The sequence below is a fragment of the Amphibalanus amphitrite genome, unplaced genomic scaffold (genome assembly GCF_019059575.1).
Source record: "Amphibalanus amphitrite isolate SeventyFive unplaced genomic scaffold, NRLGWU_Aamphi_draft 000804F_arrow, whole genome shotgun sequence".
Classification (NCBI taxonomy): domain Eukaryota; kingdom Metazoa; phylum Arthropoda; class Thecostraca; order Balanomorpha; family Balanidae; genus Amphibalanus; species Amphibalanus amphitrite.
The window spans coordinates 197,650-224,986 of NW_024882298.1; the positions used below are offsets into that span (position 1 = coordinate 197,650).

Below are 27,337 nucleotides of genomic sequence, written 5' to 3' on the forward strand. Positions count from 1 at the left end.
CCTCGAATGACACAGACGACATCAAATCCGAAATCTTTGGCCTAAATGGACCATAAAACATGTGTCACGTGACCGAGGCATGATATAATATTTTCGTGACCTGTGATGACCTGACCTTGACCTGAAAATCAAAGTACAAGTTTGGTACCCTCAGGGTATCTAGAACATCTGTTCACGAGTGTGTGAACCAAAAATGAGCCTGATCGGACCTGTAAGACGGCGGCCAGAGCCCAAAACGTGAACAAGCCAAAATGCTAATAATTTTTACTTTGACCTGACCTGTGACGTCATCGGTGACGTCGAGGTCAATGAAATTAGGTTTCGCTCGACAGTTTTTCCGGGGCTATCAGACGCCGTTTGAATTTTGACGATCGGCCCAGTAGTTTCGGAGTTAGGAGGGGGGGGGGGCTATGAATAGCCCCCCCCCCCCCAGTAGGGCGTGTTATACGCAGACCCCAGTGGGGCGCGGGTTAACCAATACCCCTGCGCGGCCGGCCCTGTCGTAGGCGCGCTTGGTACGGCTGTTCGTCATCATTGCGTTACGAATTACGATACAACTCATCATCCGGGCATCCCGACAATGTACGCATTCAGTCCCAAGTAGCACTAACGGAAGGTGTCAAGCATGAAGCTTCGAAGCCTGATGCCGGATGTTTTCCACGACAGTGCCGAATCTCATTGGGCGCGCCTTGGCACTGCCCCGGACCAGGGACTGCCGAACGGGCACCGGTCCGCCGGACCAGGAACTTCCGGACGGGTACCGGTCCCCGACGGCCGCCCGGACCAGGGACTGCGGGGTGGGCACCGGTCCCTGAGTCCCTGACGGCCACCCCGGACCAGGGACTGCGGGGTGGGCACCGGTCCCCGGCAGCCGGCTCACCTGAAGCAGGTTCAGCCGGTCCAGCAGGTCGTTGATGTAGCTGCCCAGCGGCTTCCTGCTGAGGTAGGAAGCCTTGGCCCAGAGCGCCGGCACCTTGCCGACTAGCAGCGACTGCGCCACCGCCTCCAGGTCCGGCGACATCACCACCAGCCCCTGGACAGTCAGTAACACAGACATCACCACCAGCCCCTGGACAGCCAGTAACACAGAGACAGACATCACCACCAGACCCTGGACAGTCAGTAACACAGAGACATCACCACCAGCCCCTGGACAGGTCAGTAACACAGAGACATCACCACCAGCCCCTGGACAGGTCAGTTATACATACAGACATCACCACAAGCCCCTGGACAGTCAGTAACACAGACATCACCACCAGCCCCTGGACAGTCAGTAACACAGACATCACCACCAGCCCCTGGACAGTCAGTAACACAGACATCACCACCAGCCCCTGGACAGGTCAGTAACACAGACATCACCACCAGCCCCTGGACAGTCAGTAACACAGAGACAGACATCACCACCAGCCCCTGGACAGTCAGTAACACAGAGATGACCACCAGCCCCTGGACAGTCAGTAACACAGACATCACCACCAGCCCCTGGACAGTCAGTAACACAGACATCACCACCAGCCCCTGGACAGTAGGGGTACCCATTTTTGGGTCAATTTTTCAAATTTTAGGTGGGGGTGGATTTTCCCATTATTTGGTCTATTCTGATTGCATCTGTGCCAAAAATAGCGAAATCAAACGATTTTTAGGGGTCGCGAATTCAAAATGAAAATGCCAGTTTTAGCGAAAAATCGACCAAATTAATGCTATTTTATTTTGGAACAACGCTACCATGCCAACAGGTTGGAGTCAATTTTCCCATTATTTGGTCTATTCTGATTCCATCTGTGCCAAAAATAACGAAACCAAACGATTTCTGGAGGTCATGTATTCAAAATGAAAAGGTCAATTTTAGCGGAAAATCGACCAAATTAACATTATTTTATGTTGGGACAAAGTTACCATGCCAACGGTTTGGGGTCGATTTTATCATTATTTGCTCCGTTCTGGATCTAGCAGTGACAGAAATAACGATATCAGACCACTTTAAGGGATCGCGAGCTTGCATTGGAAGTTTTAATTTTACTTGGAAAAATGACTTTATGCGCAAAGCCAATGTGTTGCAGTGGTATTAATGACTGTTTGACACCGTGCAACATTGCTTTAGTTGTAGGTATATTCGACTTGCAGCGGTAAAAGAGAGTACCAAAAATATCATTTTGGTCAATGAGCAGCATATGCTCATTTACACTCACTGTGGCTTAGACCGTCATTAGTACCTACCTACACAAGACCGTAACTCTTAGAACGACTGGCTATGTAGTCAGAGGGCTAAAATCAGTGATCGAAGCTTTTTCATTAGGACCATTTAGTTTTCAATGAGTCGTCTTATTCAGCAAAAGAAATGACTGAACCCCAGGACGTAAACAATGAATATTGACACAATCTTGGTGGGAGGGGCATTAAAAGCCGTTACGGATGTGACGATATAACTCGTGTGTCGTATTGTAACGGAAATATGGCATGGAGTAGATAAATAAGTTGCTAATGGCCTATTTATATCTATAACGAGATGAAAACAGCACTGAAGCTATGCCGGTATGCATGACCTATTGCCAATTCGCTAGCCGACCTCCCCTAGCCCCGGAGTTGCAGACACGGCTGAGGGAGGGGCGCAAGCTTTACACCACCGCGCGCCGTTGGGTGACTGCTGTATGAGTGTAGCTTTGCCCCTCTCCCACAAACACCCACACCCACATACAGACTTTTGTTGAGACTGTTGACATAACTATTGCTGACTTGAGACGGGTGCAGATATCATGTCAAGGAACTAGTGCCTGGTGATGGCCGCTGCCAGCAGCATCCTTGCAAGATAACGGACCTTACGTTGCACTCTACAGGCCCAGTCCAAACCCTCAGATGGTGCTGAACTGAAGTCGAATGGCATTGGCTAAAGCTGAAAATTGGGAAGGTGCCGAGAGCTAAACGACTCAGCCAACTCCGAGGCAGATCCGTTTACTGACTCCTGGCATTGCCTGGGGGCCGACACATTGGGTGGGCCACGGACCTTAGGTGGCGGACCTAGTTCTCCTCGTCTTCAGCCTCTGCACGCACACTCCTTTATATGACGCCGCGTCCTGGTTACCACCATACGGCCCATGCAGGATGAAAATCTGCTTCATTAGGTTCTTCAGATTCAGACGCCAATTACCTCAGATCACAAGTGATCTGTGCAAGGAGCTGTGAAAGGTCTTCGTCACGTATCAGCTATGCACGTATCAGCGCATGGCTAGTCGCCCGTGGTCGAAAATGTAAAGTCGTAAATGATGTGCACTGTATCGGAAACTCTTACACTTAAGAACGGTGTGTACTCGTATCTGTCCCCACTGAAGAAATGGAATAGTAGGTACATGGTTGGTAGGCATGGAAAGAATCGACGCTTTGGAGTTTATGTTTTTGGATTAGAAGTTGATATTTCTGGGTAGAACACCCAGATTTATTCTACCTTGTCTCATAGGTTTATTACATCGTAGCCGTCAGCGACAGTAGCGGTGGAACACCTTCAATTAAGGGGGGCACTGCCGACTTTTGGTCCCATTTTTTCCATGCAACGCCCCTAGGGCTAATGTTAAAATGCCAAAATCAAAGGGGGCACGGTGCCCTGGTGCCCTCCCCGTTCCGCCGCCTGTGGTCAGCGATCAGGACGGCTTTTCTTGTGGAAGTATACGGTCAAAACTCAAAATGGTTTGATCGTTTTTGAATTACATGGTTTGAAATCCATTCGGAGCCATGATCTGTGAGATGTATCCTGAGCTAGTTTGCGGAAACTTAACTTGTATGGACACAAAAAGCCTGTCATGAACTGAGATGTGGCAACTGAAACGTCACATTTAAGTTTGACCTCACAGGTCATCAAAGGTCACCAATACCAAAGGTCACCAAAGGTCACATGAAGGCAGAAGATATCAAAAATGATTACACGCCGACCAGAATGATACCAGCAACAGGAGCAAAACATCACGGCGCTTTTCACCAAATGTTGCAATATCGACTGCAGTATTGATCGCTATATAGTAAAGCATTTAAACGGAACCACGTGATGGAGCACATCGATCTGGATGAAAAAGGAGCGTTCAATGACCCCTGTACCCGACTTTCGAAACAAAAAGTTTGCCTTTGGTGCGATTTACGATCAGCGTAAAATAGACATATTTCTAGGTAAATACGCAAATTTCAATCTCAATTCGCGACCCCTAAACCACCTTTGATTTCAATATTTTTGGCATCATTGGAATCAGGAGCCGCGAAATAATGGGAAAAACCACCCCCACCCTGAAATTTCCAAAATCGGGAAAAATGGGTACCCCTAATGAACAGGGAGGTGAGATACATCACCATCGCTGCCCATCCCCTGTTACAATGGACACTCATGGACAGCGGACGTCTGAGACAGGCCCCCATATTCCGACTGCACACCACGACAGCCCGTCCCTGACCACAGCGCGCGGCCACCGGTGTGCTCGCCACATACCTTGACGGCCTTCTTCAGGTTCTTCAGCGTGGTCCTGATGACGGAGATGAGTCTGTTGAAGCGCTCCATCTCCTGCACGAGCACCGTGTTCATGGACTCGTTGTAGGCCACGGGGAACTTGGCGCCAGCCGCCTCCAGGTCAAACACCTCCGGCACCTGAGAGCGGGGCGGCGGGGTCCGTCAGGGGCACACCGAGACCAGAGGAACACACCTCTGGTAGCGATGTGAAAACGACTCGGCACGCGAGTCGGCCGTGCCCGGTGCGGTGCGCCCGGCCTCCCTCACACTGACCTTGTCCAGGATGTCGGAGGCGATACCGAAGGCGGCGTCGATGTTGGCTCCGGCGCCGCCGGCGCCGCCGCCCTGGATGGTGAGCACCGAGTCGAACAGCAGCCGCGTCTCGGCCAGCTCTCGGCTGATGTCCACGTTGTCGTGCATGCCGAACACCTCGGGCCGCTGCGTGGTCGGCAGGTTCTGCGGCAGAGGGTCAGACGCCACGGGTCACACGGTGTCAGTCGCGCCACGCTGCGCTGTTGACCCGCTATTGACCCGTCCCAGTGCCCTCAATGGGAGAACGGTGCGCACCCAGTGCCCTCCGTGTGTCAGTACCCAGGCGCCCTTAGAGTCGGGCGTACTACCCGTGCACGGGCCTGCTGATGCGCCGCACGATACAGCTAACACATCAAAAAGCATTATATTACTCGAACCACGAACGGGTCAACCATCAAAGCTGCTAGCCAAATTGGCATGCATCCACCGACCCCAAGGGACCACCAGCCACAAAGGAAACAGTGCAATTAAGCCGTCTCCTGCCCAAGCCTGTTGACGATAGGGCCACCGATGTCCCCATTGTACACTGTAATCAGCCCGTCGAGCGCGGCCGCACGGCGCATTCACCTTGATGTACTCGACATAGTCGTCGTAGTTGATTTTGTTGGGCACGTAGTAGTCTCCGGACGGCGAGAGTCGGTACTTGGTCTCTGCGACCAGGCGCGGGTTGCAGAAGTCGGCCAGGATGGTGTTGAGGGTGCGCCGGTCCCAGTCCTCAGTCACACGGCCCCCGTAGTTGCACTCGCCCGTCAGGTAGGCCAGCGCCGCGTACGGCACCGACTCGTACTCGTTAATGAACATCTGCTCACATCAGACGCACCACACACACCGGGCGAGGTCAGTTAATGACCCGCCGACTTGTACTCGTTAATGAACATTTAAACAACAGCACAGACAGACACAGGGGGAGGTCAGCTGTCTGAGGGCCAGTGACGTGTCCATCGGCGACTGCAACGGGCGGGACGTCAGCCTGCTGGTCGTCACTGGTAAGGTGAACTGTGTATGTATTTATGGAGATAAGGAGGGACACGGCGCTACACAACGCTGGCATGAGCACACTCATATGAATCACACGAAGAGAGACCGATGCCGGCCTTGTTCCCCGTCTGACTGGCATCCCTGCTAAGACTCCAGCAGTCTGGGTCGGGAAGACAATTATTGATGATTGGCGATCTGCAGTCGAGTCGCTAGACAATGACGCGTGATGCTTCACGTCCGTACGTGACGTGGGTATGCCATATTGTCTGTATGTATGTACTAGAATGCTGTAGGTGCGTGTGTGCGCGTGTGCGTGTGTGTGTGCGTGTGTGTGTTGAGTTGGACCCGGCCCAGCTCCTTGCCTGCAGCAGTGTTCGTCATGGGCCGGGCCAGCCCAATGGGCCATGGGCTGGGCTGGGCTTCGGGCTGGGCTGGGCCCTCAAATATGCAGGATCGATGGGCTGTGGATGGGCTGGGCCAATAACTCTCAAGTGGAGTCAGGGATTCGCAACTGAGACAATAACTACCAGTATAGCGCCTTTTGGGGCGACTAACGGAGCGAGCGAGGGGGTGAGTCTTGCACGTGCGAAATTTCGAGGGGGTACCTCCAACTGACTTGTGCACGGCACCCTACTGACCGGTTTCTAGCAATGTGCCAAATTTGAGCACAATCGGCCCAGCCGTTCTCGAGATCTGGGAGCGGCACCCTGCACGTGCGCACGTGCAAAATGGGTCCCAACTGACTTGTGCACGGCACCCTACTAACTGGTCCCTAACTGTGTACCAAATTTGAGCGCCATCGGTCCAGCCGTTCTCGAGATCTGGAAACGACCCCTGCACGTGCGCACGTGCAGCAGCACCCCAACTCTGGCACATGGATATGCAGTGCCTAGTGGGTGCCTACCTACATGCCAACTTTCAGCGCAATCGGCCAAGTAGTTACCGAGATATTGCAACAATTACAAAAGTGACACCTCTTCGTTTTGCACGTGGCACGTGCATAAGGGGTCACCCACATGCATCGGGAATAGTCCAATTCTTGGTAGAAGGAATGAAGCTACCCTACAAAAATTATCGCATGTAAATCGGTCAAGTGGTTGCTGAGATATAAGCCTCGCAAAAGCGTCCGCACGGCCGGCCGGCCGCTCATACTCAGAAATTTCCGTTATTTTACGTAAGACTCCGCTCGCTTCGCTCGCTCCGTAATAACTACACGGCTCATTACTGTGCAAGACGAGTTAATCGCATGTATGTAGAGTAGAGCAATCGCAAACGAGTTATTAAATCACGCATGCAATGTGTATTGTGCATGCTGCTCGCAGAAGATTGTTTCTTTGCTACCTTTTGATGCCTGTGTGGTGTCAATAGTTTTTAATACCTACATTCATTTTTGACGGGCTGGGCTTTGACGCTTTTACCATGAATGGGCTCGGGCTGGGCTGGGCTGTGAACCCATGGGCCTGGGCTGGGCTGGACTGGGATTTTACGGCCCGTGGCGAACACTGGCCTGCAGCTGCATGGCCGAGATGCGCAGATCCGACTCGTTGAATCCGTACGGGATGTTCCAGCCCTGCGGACCGAACTTGCGCCGCTCCTGCACCAGCGCGTGGAAGAAGCATAGACCTGACCGGCAGGCGGGGATGGGGGCGCCGATTACGAGCGTGACACAGAACCATTGTACAGAAACACTGACCATGAATGGAAGGGGCCGGCACGCCTCGAAATTAATGAGTACAGTACATACAGCATCGACACTGGCAAACAAGATATATTGCGATGAAACGATGGTTTGTAATGGGAGGGATAGCCAGCCATAAACTCAAATTTTAACCAATAACACGAAGCGGAAAATGTGCCCAATAAATACACACGCTGTGTGGGTAAACAGTTTGACAGAGAGCTACTGTAGGCCGGCGGCGCCACTAAACGAGCCGGACCTGGGCGTCCAGTAGCCCAGTTTAGCCCATACGTCACACGGCCGCGGCGTCAGTCAATAGGGCGGCGCTAATTCGGCAAACACGGCGGGACCGGGATCCGCGCCCCGCCCCGTCCCGCTGTATACACTGACCGAACAGCAGCTTGGCGAACACGCCGTCCTTGCCGGGACAGCCGCTGTAGAAGGAGTCGTCGTTGATGGGGTTGCCCAGGTAGGACTGCAGCAGGTTCATGCGCAGCCCGGTCGGCGGCTCGTTAGTCATCTTGACGCCGTTCTGCAGCACCGTCACTGGGAACTGGGCGGACAGAAAATCAGACAGAGCACGCGCACCGTTACAGCGACTGGACGGACGGGGAACCAGACTGAACACCGTTACACAGGGAACTGGGCGGCCGGGAAATCAGACCCGACTAGCGGGAAAACGTTTAATGACAGCCAATTCTTTTTTTCGATGATATTCATTCAGGCAGCGACGCGACCTGTCGGAACGCACACCACGCCGCAGGTTTGATTCTGAAGCCGGGTCACCTCCGACCACGCGCGAGGTGGTCCTAGCTGTCGGCTCACCTTGGGACTGGGGTAGCTGGTCAGCCACAGCCGGAAGTTGGGGCTGGTGTCCTCCATGTTGAAGTCCTCGCAGATTTTCTCCAGTGTGGGCATCCAGGAGACGGCCAGGTGGCAGTTCTGGAGCGCCACCCAGGTGCCCTCCTCCTGCGCCTTACGGATCATCTCGGCGGCCACCGGGCCCTGTCGGAACGGGAGACGGGAGGGGGTCAGTGCAGTGGTCGCAGCGACAACACACAGACACTCCCCCGGCACTGCCAGCCACCGCACCCTGCCGGCGCGGGGGTACATGGGGCTCAGTAGTCGCACTGCACGGCGACACCTTCATCCCACGACACTGCCAGCCCAGCCCCGCCGCCCCGCGCCACCTCCCTCCCCCGGCACTCTGCTAGCCGAGCGCCGCCGCCCCGCGGGCCGCGCCCCACCCACCTGCCCCTGTCCGAGCGAGATGGCGTTGAACTTTGCGCCGCCGTAGCCGCGATCCTCGGCGAACTTGAGCAGCGCCGCCATCGGGTCGGCGCCCGGCGAGAGCACGAAGATGAGCGGCACCAGGCAGTTGGAGTCGGCGTACGACTTGACCAGGTCGAACGGCGGCGGCGACACAAACTTCTGGCCGATGTTGTTGGCCACGAAGTTGGTCACCATGGGCACGATCTGCAGAGGGCCAGCGCCCAGACGTCAGAGGTGGCCCCGGACGGCAGCACAACAGCTGCAGTCCTCTCGCCGATTGTGCAGCCCATCTGAAGGCTAATCCATTGGCTAACCACGCCATTTAAATAGCGTCAAACACACGGCGGCGTCCTGGCGTTTCTATAACTGCCGCAAACAGGATTAGGATGAGCAAAACCCTCGGCAGTGATTCCGTAATACTCTTGGCCAGTTGTACTTACCTTGCCATCACGTACCTGGCAGTACCTTGTCGGGTCGTATGCAGCGGAGAGTACAGTACCTTGTCGGGCCGTGTGCAGTGGACAGTACAGTACCTTGTCCGGCTGTATGCAGCGGACAGCACAGTACCTTGTCGGGCCGTATGCAGCCGACAGTACATACCTTGTTATACTTTGTCGGGCCGTATGCAACGGACAATACAGTACCTTGTCGGGCCGTATGCAACGGACAATACAGTACCTTGTCGGGCCGTATGCAACGGACAGTACAGTGCCTTGTCGGGCCGTATGCAGCGGACAGTATGAACAGTACCCTGTCGGGCCGTATGCAGCGGACAGTATGAACAGTACCTTGTCGGGCCGAATGCAGCGGAGAGTACAGTACCTTGTCGGGCCGTATGCAGCGGACGGTACAGTACCTTGTCGGGCCGTGTGCAGCGGACGGTATGAACAGTACCTTGTCGGGCCGTATGCAGCGGACGATCATCATCCTCTGGAACTCTGTGGTGTTGGCGTGCCACGGCTCTGGCAGCTGGGCGCTCTGCGGCTCGGGACTGTTGTACAGTTCCTGCCACTCGGACAGGCTGGACTCGAAGCTGGAGACAAAGCCTGCGCGCCGACCGACCGGCGAGCGCACGTCACCGTCACAGGGGGACCGTGAGAGGCACCAAGATCAAAGAGCTATCCCAAACGATACGCCCCGCACAGAAGAGATCACACCATAAAACTGATGGAAAGAACGATTGCACTATGATGCAAAGATTCAGTTACCCTCTCCCTCCCCCCCCCCCCCACACACACACGCATCTTAAGCACATGCCATTCAAATAGCAGTTTCCGTCAGCTGGACTCGATGACATCTCTATCCTCAACGAAGGCGGGGGCTCATTTTCCCCTGGCCCACTTCAGAGGCGGACACGTCCCTCAATAACCGCCCGCCCACCTCTAAAGGCAGGCAGGTCCCCCCCCCCCCCCCCCGATTCCGCTGGCCCACCTCTGAAGACAGCGTGTCCCGCTCAGTTCCGCTGTCAGTCACCTTTGAAGGCGGGCAGGTCTGCCAGCCGGCAGATCTCGTCCCAGGACTTGTCGTTGAGCCAGTCGGGTGCCGGGTTGGCCAGCGGGTTGTCCAGGCCGACGCCGCCCGTCAGCAGGAAGGTCGACTCGCGCTGGTCAATCTTACCCTGCACCCTGCGGCCCAGACCGGACAATCAGGCGAGGGCACGAGGCCCCAGCATCGCCACCGCAGTCGGAACGGACAGCTAAAACAACAGCCCAGCCGAGAAGTTGGTAGGCACCTGAATAGGAGGCAAGTTTGACGTCTGATGCGATAAACAGAGAAGAGGCGGCGCGAGCCCGACTCACATGAGCAGGTTGCAGCACAAGATGAACGAGAAGAGCAGCTTGTCCTTCTCGAACAGCGAGCGGCACACGTTGCAGTACAGGTTGTAGGTGAAGTGGTCGCGCAGGTGACGCAGCCGCTTCTCCAGGTTCTTCGACTTGTTACTGCAATGCACGATCGTCAATTGTTTAATCAACTCAGAACAGCTCACCAGCTCATTGGAGGTAACACGCGAGCGGTCCGATCGTTCCACTGAACTCCACTTTAGCAGAAGAGCCTACCACCAGTACGGGCGCCTCAGCTAGCAGAAGAGCCTACCACCAGTACGGGCGCCTCAGCGGCCGCCTCGGCACCGACCTGCTCTCGATGCTGTTGATGTAGAGGTTGACGAACCAGGAGAGGCTGTACTGGTACATAGGGTCGATGTTGGGCAGGTCCGTGATGGAGAAGAACAGCACCGACGAGTGGCTGGCCATCGGCCGGTACTCGAGGCGCGACACCTCGATCGTCTTCTCCGTCTTCTTGGCCACCACCTGCTTCTTGTTGATCTCGTCCGAGATGGACTGCCGGCGACGGCGAGCGGCAAGGAACAGTTGTAGGAGCAGTGACCAGGACCACTGACCAAGTCATAGAAATAGTGAGACACGCAGGTCCGAAATGGACTGTAGGCAGCGGCGAGCGGCGCCGGATAGAGAAACAAGAGCTAGTGTGAGACACAAACGTCCGAGATGAATTGTCTACAGTGGCCCGAGCGGCTGACGGTTATTTATGTGATATACTAACTAGTCGGTAGCAGCTCCAGTCACCGTTAACTATAGTCGCTATCTCGCTATCGTGACATTGAAGGATACAGAGTGCCGTGGCAGACGGAGGCTGACCTTTGACGAGTCGAGGACCTGGATGGCCGTCTCGTCCTCGAGGATATTCCCCTCAGAGGAGGACAGCGTCTTCAGGATCTTGTCCTCCACCTCCTTCAGCGCCCGGTTGTTGTTGGCAGTCTGTACGATCAGCGCCTGCCGCTCCGCCTCCAGCTCGGGGCTGAGGGAACAAACACCGAAACAATCACCAGTCAGCGCCTGCCGCCCCGCATCCAGACCTGGGCCGAGCGAATAAACACCAATACAAGAACTTAACAAATGGTCAGAACAGACCTGGCGACAAAACTCGAGCACATGGTCAGAACTAGGGGAACAAACGTAGAGTTATACACGTCCGAACAAACACAGCTCAGAGCTGGTGGGTGCCGTACAAGATCGACAGTTTAGAACAGGGATCACACGAGCGACATGCAGAATTGGGGCCGGGCGAGTGCGGCAGTTCAGCCGTGGGGCCGCGCCAGTGCGGCGGCTGCAGTCAGCCGGCGCCCCTCGGCGGCCGCTCACCGCTCCTTGGCCACCACAATGCCGAGCAGCTGGTCCTCCAGACCCTCGGGCGTGATCATGAAGTTGAGCAGCGTCACCTTGGTCGAAATCTCCGGCAGGTAGTGCGGGTTGCGCAGCTTGGTCGTGATGAAAAACCTGACGGAACACGCGGCGACAGTTTAACTCTCCGAGAGCGAGAAGCCCCGACATAAAACGCACTGAAGCGTCTCCAAACACGTCCGCCTTCACCTGTGCCCAGACATAAACTTGAATAATCAAATGGCGTAAGCAAATATTCATCGATTGTTGGACAGATAAGCAAGCCTCAGACCAATTGCACAGCTTACTCATCAGTCATCAGAGGCATCGAGTCAGTCTCACGCCGCCACCGACCGACCAGTGCGAGTATATCCCGAGATAGCGCACCTGAAGTCTGGCGAGTATATCCCGTGGTAGCGTACCTGAAGTCTGGCGAGTACTCGATGACGGCCTCTCCCAGTTTGAGCATCTCGACGCCGCCCTGTTTGAAGGTCTGCCGCAGCAGCAGCGGCTCCAGCGACGGGTCCAGCTCCTCGCCCACGTTCTCCAGCAGGATCGGGTTGCCGAACTGGATGGCGTTCTCCAGCGCGCGCGAAAAGTCGCCGTCCGACAGCTTCACCACGCCCAGCTTGTTGTCCCGCTCGTTGTTTTTGATCCACTTGTTGGCCTGGCCCTGCGGGTCGATCATCAGCGGCCACCGGCGGGACACCTGGCGGTGCGGTCACACGCGGAGCGTGGTGTCAGAGGTCAGCAGCAGCCGCAGGGTGAGTCGGGACCGTACACGAGTCTAATCCAGGACAGGTTGACTAGCTGAGCCCAGCTGGCGCAGGAACACGGAACGGTCAGCGCTAACAGATCGTTGGCGAGCCTGCGCGCCCGACTCGAGGGTTACACTGTATGCATGGCGGATAACCTGGAGAACTACTGAGGTGATGACCGGAACCGAGTCCCTGTCTCAAATCACCTGGATAATGACGGCGTTGTCGATGGAGAACGAGTCCTTGGGCAGTCCGTTGATGTTCCACGCCTGGATGGCGATGGGGGAGCCGAGCGTACCGCTGACGCTGAAGGTCTCCGACAGCTTCAGGTCCTTGGAGGCCACGTACTTGAGCCAGTCCTGCAGGCAGGCGTCCCTGCGGATAACGAAACGGTCAGACAGGCAGCACGCTGAGGGAAGAGATACATATCTGACAGACTACCTATTCTTCCGCACCCCTTGCCTGAAGTTGGCCGTGTACGGTCCCAGGTAGGCGATGTGGCTGAGCTATTCCCCCCCCCCCGCGTCCCTGACCTGAAGCTGATCGTGTAGTACTCTGCCCCTGACCTGAAGTTGGCCGTGTACGGTCCCAAATAGGCGATGGCGCCCGACGAGACCAGCACGTCGCCGGTCAGGTTTCCCAGCACGGCCAGCAGGTCGGCGGCCGCCGTCGACCAGCGGTCCTTCTCGCCGCCCAGACCGCCTGCCGCCGGAGGGAGGCTGTCAGCGGAGGGCCCCGCGTGCCGCCGGAGAGGGACTGTCAGCGGAGGGCCCCGTGTGCCACTGGAGGGGGGGGGGGGGGGGGCTGTCAACGGAGGGCCCCGTGTGCCGCTGGAGGGGACTGTCAGCGGAGGGCCCCGTGTGCCGCCGGAGGGGACTGTCAGCGCCCTGGGAGGGACTGTCAGAGTACTGGGAGGGCCCACCGGAGACTGTCAGGGTCAGGTCGAGAGAGACGCCTAAACTACTGGTCCCGGCGGCCGCTGTTGGTGGGGTGGGCGGTCAGCCGGGCGGCACTACCGGGATGGAGGGTAAGTTGGGATGGCACTGACGGAAGAGTGCGCAGCTACTGTGTGTGACAGGTCAGTCGGAGCCGCGGAACTGGAAGGCGGAGGGGACAGCTGGAGTTGTTTCTGATGGTCCAGTAGGGGAGTCACTGCGGGTATTCGGCGCGTTACCGATCAGTTTCTGGGCGCGCTCCAGCTTCATCTCGCAGAGCTGCACCTCCTCGGTGAGGTGCTGTTTGCGGTCGCACGCCTCCTGGAACTGGTCCTTGAGCTGCTGCAGCCGCGCCTCCAGCGCTGCCACCTGCCGGCCACGGGCGGAAACACGACCGACCGTCAGCGACTCGCGGCGGCGGCGGCCGGCACCACAACCGGCTCCCCAGCTAATTCTACATACACATCGCAACCATCAGCACTGAGAATCGTGGTGCCATAACGCACCGCGGTAGGCTTTGTCGACAGGGCTCGCCTCGACCGATGCTGCCTTTATATCATTTAACCGGTGCCCGATAAAATCAATAGTCACTGGATGAGAAACACCTAAAACAAAGTGCTTTCCGATGACAAATAGCACCAACAACATTTTTTTTCTCGAACATTAGACTGAGATGCGACAGAACGAGCTGACAGGAGGCAGTCTGAGCACACAAGTTAGGCACACCCCGCCCCGCCCCCGCCTATTCCACTCACGGGGACTCCCACTCACCCCACCCAGCCCCGGGCGTACGGTGTGGGACCGACCTGAGCGCGCTTTTCGTCCAGAATGGCCATCGTCTCAGCCAGCTCGGCCTCCGCCTGAGCCAAGTTCGCCTTCTTCGGCGCCACGATCTGACGGACGGGGAGACGGCACAGGGTCACCGACAGACGCCACAGGTTGGCGGCATCATCGAGACATTGACGGCACATTGTATTTTGATGAGTGTTATAAAATATATTATATATTTTCATTGGCGAGATTAGAAGAAATCAACAAGCAGACCAGTGGAGGAAGGTGCAGCGCATAAATCGATGTTCCCGTGATAGCACCATTCATTTATCACCCTGAGCACACAACAGACTCGAAACGTCAGCAGATGACTGCAGTCTCCAGCCCGTCCCGGTTTGGCCCCTATCCCGGAGGTGTGCACGTACCTTGGCCACCCTGTCGTAGCTCTCCATGGCCTTGACCCACTTGCAGAGTCCCTCGGCGGCGCTGGATGCCTTGGCCACCACGGCCGGCACGAACAGCGGGTCCTTCATGTACTCGCGACGGATGCGGTCCATCACCGCCGGCGGGATGTTGTCCTTGTCGTACTCACGCAGCGTCGCCAGGAACGCCGTGTCCGTCAGCATCTTCTGGCTGGGGCCCCAGTAGTCGTTCATCTGGGCGGCACGGACGGCCAGGGCCAGGTCAGCTCACCATGCCATGAGAAATGACAAACCAATTGACATATTAACGAAGGCAATTCTTCAATTATTTCCTTTGCAGATATTCGCCGGTCATAAGATGACCAGTGACAGTAAGAAACCAGAAATATCCGGTCATTTAATCGCGCTATGCTGTCAAGACTCAGCTGAGCTGCCCCGTCCCCCACCTTTTGTCCGGGCTCCATAAAGCTGCCCCACCTCCCATCCTTTGTCCGGGCTCCATATAGCTGCCCCTCTCTCCCACCTTTTGTCCGGGCTCAGCTGAGCCGCCCCTCTCTCCCACCTTTTGTCCGGGCTTTTTGGGGTCGTTGACGCGGTCCGGTTTGACCTCCTTCATAACGCAGACGGCAGCCAGCACCACCTTGACGGCGGCCGGCGGGTTCTTCATCGACTTCACCAGCGTGATGTCGGCCGGCTTCAGGGTGTCCAGCGCGGCCAGCGCCGCTGCAGGGAGGCGACACGGCGGTGTCAGAGACCGACGTCGAACCAAGGCACTGGACAGGTGGGGTAAGGAGACCACCGACCTCTCTTCCGGACTGACATTTCTGGGTAAACTCCATTAGAGAATATTTCACTAAGTGGCATGCCAATAAAAGAGGACTCAGCAGTATGAACAGCACAAACGGGCTCCTCCCCCAGAGCGAACACTCCAACAGCGGCCACGGACCTTCGAGGGCAGGCAGCGCCTCTGCCAGGTCTGCCTCGCACTCCTCCTTGAGTTTGGTGGCGGCCTCGGCCTTGATGTTGGCGGCCGTCTCGTCCTCTTTCACCTTGGCAGACATCTCGGCCACCTGGGGAGGGAGCGAGGGACGTCAGCCGCGGGCGGCGTGGAGCGCGGCGTCAAGTCGGCACAAGTGCAACTGACCTAAGAGAGCGGATACAACTAGGCAAAATCATGTCACGGCATTAGTGCACACCACGACAGCAGCACATCAGTCACTCGGTCTCGGGAGGGCGGACGGCGCATGGCTGTCCGGTCGTGGCGCCCGGTGCCTTCGGAGCAGTATCAGCTCAGTGGCCGACAGCGTGGGTGTGCGTGGCGGACTGACCTGGGCCGACTCGATCTCGATGACGCGCACCATCTCCTCCGTCTCCTGGGCGGCGGCCACCAGCTTGGGCTGCAGCGCCTCCAGCTCCACCTGCATGTCGTGCACCTGGACCGGAACGGAGACACGTCACCACTGGGGCACCCGGGAGCAGACACCCAGAGTTGCAGCGCCTCCAGTTCCACCTGCATGTCGTGCACCCGTATCGGACCGGACCGACAACGCGTCACCATTGGGCGCCCGCTCGTCACTAACTGAGACTTTGTGGTAGCTGTGACCCGATCCATGGTTACGGGATAAAATCGAGACAAGACTTATATTCTCAAACAGCACAGTCTGAAGTCATTATCACTAAATAAGATCCAACCTTTTTAACGTACCAAGTGCTAGAGTGCCGTGCTGGCGGCAGCGAGAGCTTCAAGCTAGGCGCGAGCCTCACTAACCGTCCCACACCGAATGCACAGCGTCCCACTAGGCCCGTCCAACCCCCGATTCCTGTTGACTCACTAGGTCCGTCCCAACCACGCAATACGCTGTCCAACCACGGTCCCGCCCTGACCGTCCGTCCCCGGTACCTGCTGGGCGGCGAAGGCCAGCTTGCTGAGGCCGCCCAGGTAGCGGTTTCGGGCGTCGTTGGTCTCGCGCTGGCGCTGGCTGATGAGCTTCCTGAAGGCGTGGATCTGGTCCAGGAAGGAGGACGGTGTAATGTACACGTGGCGGCCGAGCGTGCTCAGGAACCGATCTCCCAGCTCCCTGGCGGCGCGCGGAACGGGACCGGCGACTCAGTTAGCCGGGGTCACATAGAGCGCGGCGGCGGGTGTCTCAGCCAAAGGAACACACAACGAGGTAGCCATCTGCAGGTGGCGACACAATTATACCGGAGGCTCACAATGAACTCTGCTTCATCGCAGCTGCGCCTTCCACTCAGGCGGCTGATGTAATGAAGTAGGTGCTTTGCTCTGGTGAGTGAGAGACCAGCGGATATACTGCTCCAACAAACTCACATGGCCGACTTGTTGAAGTACTTGCAGACGTCGATGGTGGCCACCTTGACGTTATCCTCGAGGTCGACCGTTTCGAGGAACTTCTGGGCCACTCGCTCCAGGGCCTCCTCCGGCCACGGCTGACGGCGCACAGAGACAGACGTGGGTGAATACGGGACAGAGCGGAAAGAAGGGCGTGAACAAGGACAGAGACGGACACATCGGGACAAACGAGTGTGAACACGCACGGATACAACTGACGGGTAAGAACACGGACAGAGACGAAGAAGGTGCGTGAAAGGAGCGTGAGCACGGACAGAGCACCTGGAACCGGTCGATGGTGCAGCAGTACCTGGAACCAGTCGATGGTACAGCAGTTGACCAGGGACGGAAACTGGCGCAGCCGGTTCCTGAACGCGTCGCCGATCGGGCTGAAGGCAATGACAATGTGGAAGAGGTCGCGGCACCGCTGTACGAAGAAGGCGAACAGCTGCAGCGGGCTGATGTCGGCGTTCTTCTTGCCGCCCGTGGCCAGGTTACGGACCAGCTGAAAACAGAGCAGCATAGACGACTGGCATCAGGCTTAAACTCAGCCAACGGCACATGCTACTCGACGGAGGGTCATATAGTCTGCCCAGATAACGGGAAAACGCCACTTGGATATTACACGGTAGTGACGAGAGTCGCTGATCTGCTTTCCGGGTGTTAAGCCGACATCCACCGCCACGTGATGATGGCATTAATTCACCGCTGCCCTGCCCCGGACCGCGGCGTGTCTCGTACGTACCTCCATGACCTCCTGTTTCTCGTCGGGCGGGAACAGGTTGGGTACCTCCCCCGAGTTGAGCAGCGAGTCTATGTCCTCCAGGAACGACTCCTCCTTGATCTGGGAGTCGGTCAGCAGGAACACGGTCGGCTTGCCGAGGCCGCCGGCGCTGCGCAGCGTCGCCTTGATGTCGTCCCGCCACTCCTGGCGGCCTGAGGCACACAGGGTCACATCAGAGTACTAGGCCACATCAGAACACGGCCGCAGCCAGCCGCAGGGGGATCCACTAGCCTATGAGATAACATCGACCCAAACGAATACCAGCACACTGCGGCCTCTCCATAGACTGGCTGGATGATACACTGGTACACCTTACAGATAATCTAGCATGTTTCAATAAGCTGCTAAAAACGTAGGGGCAATCGATATTTATACAAACTGACGTTTCAATTGTAATAAATGTGTAGACGCTGTAGGTCTTACAAAATTTCAACAAAAAGGTGCATGGTCTCCCGATGCATCGCCGCCCACTGCACATCAATCCCAGCCACCCCACCCCATCCGGGAGTGTTCCCTGGGGCCCGCTGCGTACCGTACTGTTTGCTGATCTCGGGCTGGAAGAGCTGGAACTGCGCCATGGAGGCGGCCAGCCGCGTCAGCGACTGCCGGCCGGAGCCGCCGACGCCCACCAGCAGCGCGTTACCGCCGGGCGTCGAGAGCACGCGACAGATGCGGCACAGGTGCTCCAGCACGTACCTGCGGGGAGCGGGGGCGGTCAGTCACCACACCGACCACTGCTTGATACACTGCCGAACTCCGTAACATCCTTCTCAAAGTCCCTCCGGCTCTCACTACCCCTCGACCTCCAGCCACGTCCGCTCTCCCGCCGCGACGTGCGCTGCGCACCTGAAGAGGACCAGGTCCATGCCGGTCTTGTGCGTCATGTTGTACTCCTGGAGGGCGCTCATGCAGACGTCCTGCATCTGCTCCAGGTCGGTGATCTCCTCATAGCGCCGCTCCTCGGGCAGCAGGTCCGGGTCCATGTAGTCGCCAAACATCAGACTGTCCAGACTCCTCTCAGTCACCTGTAATGGCGCAGCGCTAGTCATTTGACCATGCGCGCATTTTCAGACCTTGTCACAGTAGACACTACGTACTACCCAGATCTGACCACCAACGGCTCCAGACTGTGTGGGACTGGCAGCAGGCAGGCGCTGGCTGCGCTTAGAGCTGCAGACACGCACCTTGCCGGGCTGCGAGGCCAGGTGCTCGAACACGGTGTCAAAGTTGTCCTTGAAGTGGTTTTTGACGCACTCTCGGACGAGCTGGTAGAGCCAGGAGCGGTCGGCGTCCTCCACCAGACGGTCGTAGAACACCCGGTACACCTCGTGCACCCACAGACTGTCGGAGGGGGTAAAGGTGTCACCTGGTGAGCCTCGTGCACCCACAGACTGGGGGGGGGGGGGGCGTCAGACGGCGTACCTCGTGCACCCACAGACTGGGGGGGGGGAGGGGGTTCAGACGGTACACCTCGTGCACCCAGACTGTGAGAGGGGGATGGGGGACAGGCGAAAGACGATAGGGGACAGACGATAGAAGTGTCGTAGCAACATCGATCAGACATAACGCTGTGTAAATATGGGCAGCATGTCAGTGATAGTATAATCCGTACATTGCATGCACACACTTGTACAGACCTTAGACGCGATTAGCGAGGAAGGTTAGCCTGTCCCTCAATTCTCGCCGCGTACCACTGCCACCGTGGTACGCGGCGCCGTCCACTGCCACCGTCCCACTCTTCCCACCAGCCCGCCGCCCCCCCCCCCCCCTCCCCTTACTGACCGTGTGAAGACGCGCTTGTTGTCGACCGACTCTTTCCTGACCAGCGTGCAGCCGAGCACGACACGCGCCAGGTCTCGCAGGTTGAACGTGTAGTGCGACTTGGCCGGCGTGGGCAGCAGGTTGGCCATGGCGGCGGCATACACCTCGATCGTGGCCGACACGATGGCCGACGCCTGGCTCAGCATGTCCGCCGAAAAACCGCAGTTCTGCACCGACATGGCACGGGGCGAGGGTGGGGACACAGGGGTATCCGGCGGTCAGAGGTCGCATTACCAATGGTACACGCAGGGCCGATGGGTGCTGCGCATATAAATAGTCACCGACTGACGAGGCACGCCACCGTTCCATGCTTCTATCCTCAGGAAACTGAAATCCTTCTCCTCCACGCCGCAACCCCCCTCCGGGCTGGACAGACAACTTTATCTCATGCGGGCTGCTCCCTGGGAGCGGCACCGCTGCTCCCGAGGGAGCGCACCCCGTAGCCGGGTGCAGTGAGTGCCTTGGGGCTGGGTGGCCTGTCTTCGGACGGGCTCAGCCCCGGTGACTCACTAGGGTGCCTGCCCAGACCAATGTCTCCCCCTATATCCTATCATCCTCCCGGCTCTGAAATGGTCTTACTGGACCGAAAGGGCCTAACCCAACAAAACAAACAAACAAACGAGGCACGCCGGTGTCAGCCTAACCGTGTATAATTACGTCGATACCACTATATTCTGCATACAAGCACACACTGCACTTGGACATGTCCAGTAACCACAATGTGTGTGTGTGAAGTACGAACACACAGAGACGGACTCACGCGCATGTAGACGGAGAGCAGTGTGGTGAATATCTTGCTCATGGTGGCGTCCGAGAAGGCGTTGATTGAGACGACGTTGAAGTGTCTGACGAAGCGGGGCGTGATCTCCTGTCGGCTGCCGCCCGGCGGTCCCATGGCACACAGGAACTGCACGTCCTGCAGCACGATCTTGGAGCAGTCCTTCCGGTCGTACCTGGCACGGCGCAACACAGAACGTGACTACAACAGGGACGGGGCGAAACTGGGGACAAACGTGTCCGCACAGCAGTCGGAATGAAAAATGCCACTGGATCGGCCGCGATGAGAGGGACCCGCGGACCGGACCCAACGTCTGGCGCTCACCATGCTGCCGTGGTGAGAGGGACCCACGGACCAGTATTGATGAGTGGGACCTGTGAACCAGATGGACCGGCCCGGCCCGCACCAGACCCCGGCACTCACCAGTTGCCGTGATGAGAGGGACCCACGGACTAGCACTGATGAATGGGACCTATGGACCAGACTGGACCGGCCCGGCCCGGACCCCGGCGCTCACCAGTTGCCGTGGTCGAGGAACTGGCGCAGCAGCTCGATGGGCGGCTGCGCGCCGTATATCTCCCGCACCGGCATGTTCAGGTCGTCCACGAAGATGACGCAGCGCTTGCCGACCGGCGGCGCGAACAGACCCCGCTTCCTCTTGTCCAGCCGGGACATGATCAGGTCCTGCGAGCACGCACAGACATCACCGTACTGGGACAGCAGCTGACGAACAGAGCCCAGAGCAGCGAGACGTCCAGACACCCCCCCCCCCTTTCCATACAGCCAGCACCGCTCCGCCAACTACATACCCACCCACCACCACCACCCCTCAGCGCCCCGTCGAGCACGACAACGCCATGTTTCGCCGCACCTGCGTCTGGTTGGCCGTCGTCTGCGCCGAGAACGTCACGAAGAAGGGCACAAACTGCTCGGGGTCCAGGTGGCGCATCAGCTTGTCCTGCACGTAGGCGCTCTTGCCGGTGCCCGTGGGGCCCACCATGAGCAGCGGGCGCCGGTGGCGGATACACAAGTCCATCAGGTACGTGTACCTGTGGGTAGGGAGGGAATGGCATCATACTACACAGGTCCATCAGGTACGTGTAGCTGTGAGTAGGAGGGGATGGTCACACATTACACAGGTCCATCAGGTACGTGTAGCTGCGAGCACGGGGAAGAGAGATACACATTGTACAGGACTATTATATAGTCGTGTACCTGTGTGCATACATATAGGGACAGGCACACATATACGTACATCAGTCACGTCTACTGCCCGCCCCACGGCCCAGTCCAGCCAGGCAGTGTCTGCTCACCGGGCGGTGTCGATGGTGGGCACGATGATGGCCCGGATGTTCTTGTCCTCAGTGCCCGCCTGCTCGGCAAGGCGGGCCAGGTCGTTCCAGTGCCGCCACTGGCCCCGCGCCTTGTACTCGAAGTAGAAGTCATAGATGCAGCCCTCGGGCGGCATCGGCACGTCCATCTTGCCGACCTCGGCCGGCACCGGGCACTGCTCGTCCTGACCTGGTGCAAACAAACAGACACACACGGTCAGATCGGCGGGCACTGCTCGTCCTGACGTCCTGATGCGAACACATACACACCGTCAGTTTATCAACGGAGGAATAGACCAACCGCTGTAGGCAGAACACGTCTGCATCTGGGAGAACATAATAGCACATTTAAATTTACCATTGACCCATAGGATGACAATACCGTGCCAATACCGTGCAATACCGTGCTCGGGCCCGGAGTCGCCCGCCGGGGGTGTCGGCCGCCGCCACTGACCCGAGTGCAGGTTCTTGAAGAACTCGTCGAACTTGGCCCGGCTGGGCTCGTCGAGCACGCCGCCGACGGACCAGACGGTGGCGAACACCGCCGCCGAGATGAGCCAGGTGCGCAGGTACTTGTCGCGGTCCTTCTCCTTGCAGTCGGCCAGCGTGTCCGTCACCGTCATCTCCACCAGGTTCATCAGCGAGCTGGCGGCACACGCGCAGCGTCAGACGGTCAGTCCCTGCTGGCGGCACACGCACAGCCTGCATCGGGCGGTCAGTCCCAGTTGGCGGCACACACACGGCGTCAGACGGGTGCAACTGACACAGTCCGAGCTGACACAGCGTCAGACGGGTGCAACTGACACAGTCCGAGCTGACACAGCGTCAGACGGGTGCAACTGACACAGTCCGAGCTGACACAGCGTCAGACGGGTGCAACTGACACAGTCCGAGCTGACACAGCGTCAGACGGGTGCAACTGACACAGTCCGAGCTGACACGGCGTCAGACCCACGGTCCCAGCTGACGGCACACACACACAGCGTCAGACGGTACCGGCTGACACAGAGGGAATAGGAGCGGATCCACAGATTCTTCTCTGTATTTGTAAATTCGCCACAGACAGCGTTTCAGTCCACCAGATCAGAGCCAAAATACCGGCTCTGCTCTAACACACGATGTGTAAGGGTACCACCCGGGCGTAACCTGTCACTCGCGCAGTCCCGGTCTCGCTCACCGGGCCAGGCTGGGCACACCCTGTCACCCCTCCCGCGGTCCCTGTCCCGCGGTCCCGGTCTCGCTCACCGGGCCAGGTTGCTGGCGCTGGTGGGGATCAGCTCCCGGCAGTGGTGGCGCATGAACTCGTAGCTGGCCTCGAAGAGCCACTGGATGGCGGCGCGCAGCAGCGGCGCCGCCTCGGCCGTCCAGCCGGCGTCCAGCTGCGCCAGCCACGACTCCAGCAGCGGCCGCCAGCCCAGCGTGCGCGGCTCCACGTAAATCATGCCGCACCGCGACACCGTGGCTGGAGACGCCTGGGCGAGCCGGGGGACGCGCCGTCAGAGAGACGCACTCGACCGCAGGGACGCTCGGCGGTCGGCAAAAGGACATCCGAACCGGCACACCACCGGTCCGAGTGCAAGTCAGTTACCGTCTCCGGGTCGGCAGACTCCTGATCTAACGACACCAAAGTACATACGTCCGAAACGCCCCGAACCGACAAACCCAGTGACCTCCCCTGCGACAGGTCCGTTCATGTGTGACTGGCCCATTGACCTCACCTGTGACAGGTCCATGACCTCGAAGATGAGTGACATGGTGGCCGACATCTGTATGACCTCTCCGGACATGAGGCAGAGCTTCTTGTTGTCGTCGAGCACGGTGTTCATGTTCTCGATCCAGACGGCGTCCACGGGCCCGTCAAACACCACCCACTGCCGGTCGGGCAGCTCGCTGCTGGCCATCTGCCTGTGACAGACATAGAGAGCACACTGAGACACACCGGTAACACCGGTAACACCACCCACCAGCGGCGCCAGGTAACACACCGGTAACACCGCGTCCAATTACTGCCTAGGAGTCATGGAGTCAAGCATTTTGACGACCAATAAAAGCTATAAGTATTGGTCTCATGTGATAAAAAAGTAATAAAAGTAGCACTACTGTAATGTGAGCTGCATTTTCAGCAAACCAGCTATCCCATGTTCAGCACGGCTGGCGGCCCGCGGCTCCCTCCCAACTCCGGACCCCTGACTGACCTGAACATGGTGGCGCACACGCCGTCGGTCCACTCGTGCGAGACGGGGTCGAACTGGCCGTACAGCTGACCCATGGTGACCGCCTTGGGGTTCATCCAGCCCATGTGCACCGCCAGCTCTTCCTCGCCACTGTCGCGCATCAGACCGAGCGTCTGAGCCAGGACCTGGACCAGAGACACAGCAAAATCAGACCGAGCGTCTGAGCCAGGACCTGGACCAGAGACACAGCAAAATCAGACCGAGCGTCTGAGCCAGGACCTGGACCAGAGACACAGCAAAATCAGACCGAGCGTCTGAGCCAGGACCTGGACCAGAGAACAACACATCAGACCGAGCGTCTGAGCCAGGACCTGGACCAGAGACACAGCAAAATCAGACCGAGCGTCTGAGCCAGGACCTGTACCAGAGACACAGCAAAATCAGACCGAGCGTCTGCGCCAGGACCTGGACCAGAGACACAGCAAAATCAGACCGAGCGTCTGAGCCAGGACCTGTACCAGAGACACAGCAAAATCAGACCGAGCGTCTGAGCCAGGACCTGGACCAGAGACACAGCAAAATCAGACCGAGCGTCTGAGCCAGGACCTGGACCAGAGACACAGCAAAATCAGACCCAGCGTCTGAGCCAGGACCTGGACCAGAGAACAACACATCAGACCGAGCGTCTGAGCCAGGACCTGGACCAGAGAACAACACATCAGACCCAGCGTCTGAGCCAGGACCTGTACCAGAGACACAGCAAAATCAGACCCAGCGTCTGAGCCAGAATCTGGGCCAGAGGGCAACATAATCACACCCAGCACCAAACACTCAGAGCCAACACATCAAAGTCAGACCGCGCGTCTGGGCCAGAGCCTGGACCAGAGAACAACACATCAGACCGAGCGTCTGGGTCAGGGCCTAGACCACAGACACGACACGATCAGGCCGAACGTCTCTGCCAGACCCAGCACCGTGCCAGCGTCCCAGCGCATCAGCATTGGATCCGCATACTCAGCACCATCAGCACCATCAGCAGTGGAACCGCACACTATATCGCACCATCAGCACTGGATCGGCACACTATATCGCACCATCAGCAGTGGAACCGCACACTATATCGCACCATCAGCACTGGAACCGCACACTATATCGCACAATCAGCAGTGGAACCGCACACTATATCGCACAATCAGCAGTGGAACCGCACACTACATCGCACCGAATGATCTGAAATATTTGGGGCCGGATAATGAAAGGCTCCCACCACTAGCACAAAAGTCTGCCCTAATGTGGGTGAGACTGAGAAAATTGGACATCGGGCAACTTAAAAACAATATCACAATTCCTTTCCACAAAGAAAAAATAAAACAGTGTAGATAACGACATTCAGACCACGTTAAGCTGTTTATTGTAATTGATAATGCTGGTTGATTATCATTCACTTCAGGGCAGACGATGTGCGTCGGACGTGTTTGGGAAACTTTGGCGGTACTATTTGGTAACGGAGAGCCCTGACGCCGGTCACAACTGACACCCCATCGGCACCCCAAGAGCGAGTCCAAAGTTGGCGACAGCCGCCTGTCACATCTGACGGCCGCGGCAGCTCGACTCGGCATTTAATGACACCACACACGACTGCGAGCCAAACATACACTCAAACTCGGCGGCTGAAAGTTGTCACCCTCTCTGTGTTTGTGGGCCGCGGTCGGCCGGGAGACCCAGCTCTATCCGTCAGTCAGTCAGTCAGAGCCCGCCGGCCGGCCAGCGGTGGCTGACCGAGCAGTGCCAGCCCCATGCTGCCGGCCACCGTCTCCCTCCTGCTGGGCGCCGCCCTGGCGTCGGCCGGCCAGCGGTTCGAGCTGCGCCCGGACCGGCCGCCGGCCGCCTGGCTGCGGCGCACGCCGGCCGTCTCCCTGGTCGACTGCGCGTCCCGCTGCGCCCGCACGGCCGGCTGCCGCGCCCTGGTCTGGGCGGCCGACTGCGGACTGGCCGAGAGCACCGGCGGCCACAGCCCGACGGCGGCCCTGGTGCCCGTATACACAGTGACCAGCGCGGCCGACGGCAGCACCGGCACCGCGGGGACGTCTACTGCGGCACAGGTGACGGCCACATCCACCTCCCAGACCAGTCCGGAAACATCTACCACAGCACAGGGGACGGCCGCACCCTCACAAGACACACAGTCCACCGGCCCGGGGACATCTACTAATACCACAGCACAGGGAATGGCCACACCCGCACCCGCACCCCACACAGACACGCAGCCCATCGGCCCGGGGAGCGCGACAACCGCCGGGCCGGCGCCTCCGACAGCGGCCACGGCGGAAAATACCGCTGTCATCACCACACCACGTGTGAGTGCCACCGAACCGAACCCAGCGAGCGGAACTGAGATTGGGGAGGGACACCAGTCGACGGCTACATCTGCCTCTGCCTCTGGTGGTAATACCGACATACCAGCGTCAGTAGCGGTCACAGCCGAGGGCGGAACTCAGCCAACAACGTACACAGCTGCATCAGCAGCTGAGGGAGGAACACAGCCAACAACGACTACAGCTACATCAGTAGCCGAGGGAGGAACTCGGTCAACAACGACCACAGCCACGTTAGTAGCTGAAGGAGAAACTCGGTCAACAACGACTACAGCTATCTCAACTCGGATAGGAGCTCAGCGGAAAACGTCTGGCGCCATAACGACTGAAGGAGAACAACCGAGAGCGACTTCAACTGTACCGACAGCTGAGGACGGAGCATCGGCAACAGCTGCTACAGCCGCTTCATCACCTGGCGTGGGAGCGCAGACAGCCACCTCGGCTACATCAGCAACTGAGGAACGGACCCAGCCAACAGCGACTGCAGCCGCAACAACTAAGGAAGGAGAGCATCCGACGACTACTGCCGCTATATCAACAACCCGGGAACGGAACCAACCAACGACTAAATCGGCAACAACTGAGGAAGGAGAACCAACGACGACTTCAACTACATCAACAACTGAGGGAGAACAACCAACGACTGCAGCTACATCAACAACTGAGGGAGAACAACCAACGACTACGCCGTCAACAACTGAGGAAGGAGAACCAACGACGACTTCAACTACATCAACAACTGAGGGAGAACAACCAACGAATACACCGTCAACAACTGGAGAACAATCACCTGTGGCCACCACGGCGGCGCCGGCGGCGCCGGCCGGGCCGTGTCCGCCGCCGTGGACGCTGGTGGACGGCCACTGCTACCGGCACGTGTCGCTCGGCGCGCCGGCCGACTTTGCCGCGGCGGACGGGCAGTGCGGCCTGCTG

The 27,337-nt window shown here is 58.1% G+C and overlaps 1 protein-coding gene across 5 annotated transcripts in view; it reads right to left on the reverse strand.

Annotated features, from left to right (window-relative positions):
* The window catches only part of LOC122366404 (dynein axonemal heavy chain 12-like), a 126,038-nt gene that overhangs the window by 10,436 nt on the left and 88,265 nt on the right, over positions 1 to 27,337 (reverse strand). For all 5 annotated transcript variants that reach the window (XM_043338634.1, XM_043338633.1, XM_043338635.1 and 2 more), the window contains 39 exons: positions 24,051 to 24,214; positions 23,574 to 23,760; positions 23,101 to 23,327; positions 22,310 to 22,500; positions 21,838 to 22,045; positions 21,396 to 21,573; positions 21,042 to 21,208; positions 20,507 to 20,699; positions 19,708 to 19,913; positions 19,110 to 19,266; positions 18,772 to 18,950; positions 18,458 to 18,621; positions 17,887 to 18,077; positions 17,452 to 17,646; positions 17,121 to 17,239; positions 16,692 to 16,869; positions 16,120 to 16,224; positions 15,738 to 15,861; positions 15,354 to 15,514; positions 14,795 to 15,025; positions 14,405 to 14,491; positions 13,838 to 13,967; positions 13,230 to 13,365; positions 12,870 to 13,038; positions 12,328 to 12,614; positions 11,888 to 12,022; positions 11,384 to 11,543; positions 10,863 to 11,068; positions 10,529 to 10,669; positions 10,203 to 10,354; positions 9,624 to 9,775; positions 8,709 to 8,933; positions 8,283 to 8,462; positions 7,848 to 8,010; positions 7,287 to 7,402; positions 5,369 to 5,602; positions 4,763 to 4,945; positions 4,472 to 4,627; positions 881 to 1,033 (listed from right to left, as the gene is read on the reverse strand). In XM_043338634.1, the coding sequence (XP_043194569.1) occupies positions 881 to 1,033; positions 4,472 to 4,627; positions 4,763 to 4,945; positions 5,369 to 5,602; positions 7,287 to 7,402; positions 7,848 to 8,010; positions 8,283 to 8,462; positions 8,709 to 8,933; positions 9,624 to 9,775; positions 10,203 to 10,354; positions 10,529 to 10,669; positions 10,863 to 11,068; positions 11,384 to 11,543; positions 11,888 to 12,022; positions 12,328 to 12,614; positions 12,870 to 13,038; positions 13,230 to 13,365; positions 13,838 to 13,967; positions 14,405 to 14,491; positions 14,795 to 15,025; positions 15,354 to 15,514; positions 15,738 to 15,861; positions 16,120 to 16,224; positions 16,692 to 16,869; positions 17,121 to 17,239; positions 17,452 to 17,646; positions 17,887 to 18,077; positions 18,458 to 18,621; positions 18,772 to 18,950; positions 19,110 to 19,266; positions 19,708 to 19,913; positions 20,507 to 20,699; positions 21,042 to 21,208; positions 21,396 to 21,573; positions 21,838 to 22,045; positions 22,310 to 22,500; positions 23,101 to 23,327; positions 23,574 to 23,760; positions 24,051 to 24,214 (6,690 nt within the window). The remainder of the gene's footprint in view (positions 1 to 880; positions 1,034 to 4,471; positions 4,628 to 4,762; positions 4,946 to 5,368; positions 5,603 to 7,286; positions 7,403 to 7,847; positions 8,011 to 8,282; positions 8,463 to 8,708; positions 8,934 to 9,623; positions 9,776 to 10,202; positions 10,355 to 10,528; positions 10,670 to 10,862; positions 11,069 to 11,383; positions 11,544 to 11,887; positions 12,023 to 12,327; positions 12,615 to 12,869; positions 13,039 to 13,229; positions 13,366 to 13,837; positions 13,968 to 14,404; positions 14,492 to 14,794; positions 15,026 to 15,353; positions 15,515 to 15,737; positions 15,862 to 16,119; positions 16,225 to 16,691; positions 16,870 to 17,120; positions 17,240 to 17,451; positions 17,647 to 17,886; positions 18,078 to 18,457; positions 18,622 to 18,771; positions 18,951 to 19,109; positions 19,267 to 19,707; positions 19,914 to 20,506; positions 20,700 to 21,041; positions 21,209 to 21,395; positions 21,574 to 21,837; positions 22,046 to 22,309; positions 22,501 to 23,100; positions 23,328 to 23,573; positions 23,761 to 24,050; positions 24,215 to 27,337) is intronic.